General features: G+C 37.4%; 1 protein-coding gene across 1 annotated transcript in view; it reads right to left on the reverse strand.

The window, feature by feature from the left end:
* Positions 1–2,621, reverse strand: part of LOC128881952 (uncharacterized) — a 164,891-nt gene that overhangs the window by 103,231 nt on the left and 59,039 nt on the right. The window contains exon 11 of the mRNA XM_054133425.1: positions 2,063–2,173. Within this exon, the coding sequence (XP_053989400.1) occupies positions 2,063–2,173 (111 nt within the window). The remainder of the gene's footprint in view (positions 1–2,062; positions 2,174–2,621) is intronic.

Consider the following 2,621-nt stretch of genomic DNA (forward strand, 5'->3'; position numbering starts at 1 on the left):
AAAGGGGTGGTTCGGGAGGTGATTTGAAACAACTTTTTCCTTAGCGAGAATATTGTCCGAGCCTTCGTTATGGAGATATTAAGAGAAAACCCTCAACCAGTCGGAGCGCCCGCGGTAGGCGTGGGCTACGCGCTAGGCGACCGCCCTTCGCCAGCATCCTCGCGCTCTGATTGGTCAGTGTTTTCCGTTGATATCTCCTCAACGAAGCCTCGGACAACATTTTCGCTAAGGAAAAAGTTGTTTCAAATCACCTCCCGAACCACCCCTTTCAATGACTTCCAACATTTCTGGGACACCCTTGTATACGTTGTTATTACTATTATTGTATAACATTTATACAATTATCATTTACATATATAACATACAGAATTTAAAAACGTTTTAAATATACCATAAAGAAAATAAAATCCTCCTAATAAAACTTCTCTCACACACACACTTCTCTCACTTCAAATTAAATTCTTCATTAAATTTCACAAATAAAGTTACAGAACCCATCGCCATTTTTCGCTAACCACTAAAACAGCATTTAATCCATACAGAGAGCATCTATCCAAATCCGCCATCCTAAGCCTTCTAATTAATTCCACTCCGTAGAAACCTGACAATAAACTTCCCTAAACCAACTTAATAATTATACACGATTTAAACTATACACAAAAATCATCCCGTCAGAAAATTCTCCAACGGTGAAAGGTAAAATGAACCGTAAGATCTTCCGACGCTAAAATCAACCTCGCACACTACAGAACTTGTCTTCCTTGATTAAAAAGAACCTGAAAGGGAACATGTCACTTTGAACGAGAGAAAAAGAAACAAGGGAAAAGGGACGATTAGGGATGAAAAATCCGTGAAACGCGTCCAAGTGGCCGGAAGTGTTCGGTCGACCGCGTCCTAATTTAAAGCAGACCTCTGCGTTCGTAGGACAACCTGTTGAACGAATCCTTAAGGCGCCGTGACGCCACTACCGTCGCGTCGCCACCCACTGCACGAGAATCGTCACTATGTCGCGCGCACTCACTTTTCTCCAGCATGGCGTTGGAGTCTAACGGTTAGACCGTCGGTCGGTTGCGTGTCGGGTCGAATTCGTGCGCGGTGATGGACGACGCTCGAAAGACGTCCAAGGACTGAGAGGCGTCGAGACGCTCGCGAGCCCGACACGGACACCGACGCCATCCCCGAACGCTCTGCGTCGTTCAACTACGCAGAACCGACGATTTAGAATAGGCCTGCGACGCGGCTCGACGATATCGCTTCGATCTTCAAACGGAACTATTGAGTATATACAGTTTCTGAATTCTTTTGTGTATTATTGAGTAGAAATGAGACGTTAGTTATATTCTAGAGTGAGTGATGTCGTACATTTATATGTGTATGTTTAGAGTTTCTGAATTCTTTTGTGTATTATTGAGTGAAAGTAGACGTTAGATGTATTCCAGAGTGAGAGAACCAAATTTTTGGAGATAATTCTAGGAATCGAATAAGTGTACAGAACTTGTTCCATTATTTTAATTTTACTGCAATAGATTGTTTTAAATATCTTTGTTTTCAGATATATTCACAATGTATTATTTTCGTGAGATTGGTATTTTAATAATAAACATCTCAATGCACAATATGCAGTAGTGTGTTGAAAATGTTTCTCATCTCCATGTTGGCAGATCCTGTATCATTTTTTTAATTTTAGTGCAATAGATTGTTTTAAATATCTTTGTTTTCAGATATATTCACAATATATCATTTTGTATTCAAGTATTAATTATAATAACTGCTTTAATTAATTGTATTAATACTTCAATTTATACTGTAATTATTGATATTGACTCAATTCAAGTAAAATTAATTATTAATTATATTAAATTAATTATATTAAATTAATTATATTAAGTAATTAATTAATTAATTATATTCATTGAAGTATTTTAATTTAAAATGAAGGCTTTACGGAGAACAGAAAAATAATAATTCAAGCCAGTGCCGAGAAAATATTTTCTTTTCTCTGTATTTTTGTTTTTAATTAAAAAGCATGCTCTACTTAACCAAGCAAGATCGTGAGACGCACCTTTCCCAAACAGAAATCCTTTGCCGACTTTCAAAGCACCGTCGATCTCGTGCAGCAGATCGCTTTCATTGTCATTCCCCTTTGTCGCAAAATCATAACCACGCCCTACAACTAAGAAAGCATGCCCTGAACGTCCAAAAAAAAAAAAGTAGAAAATACAGAAATACATTAACCGGAGCTTTGCGCAATATACGAAATAATACAATATAGCGAAGCTCACAAGCGGTGAAATCGGATATCATGGAATATTTAAGCTTCCTGTCTGCGATGCATTTAGCAAGGTTGGATGTGGCCTGGTTAGGTTAATCTAAATCTAAACTGTAAATAATTTTCTAATTTTCATCGATTCAGAAGCAGAGATGTATTTACAAAAAAAGAAGTATTTTATCAGGCAATAATTATTACCTTTTCACTGGCTATAATTTCAAATATGAATAGATTAAAAATTAATAACGGTGGATGCTTTACAGGGTGTCCCAAAAATGTTGGAGGTCCTTGAAAGGGATGGTTCAGGAGGTGATTTGAAACAACTTTTTCCTTAGCGAAAATGTTGTCCGAG

This window comes from Hylaeus volcanicus, chromosome 9 (genome assembly GCF_026283585.1).
Source record: "Hylaeus volcanicus isolate JK05 chromosome 9, UHH_iyHylVolc1.0_haploid, whole genome shotgun sequence".
NCBI classification, from domain to species: Eukaryota; Metazoa; Arthropoda; class Insecta; order Hymenoptera; family Colletidae; genus Hylaeus; species Hylaeus volcanicus.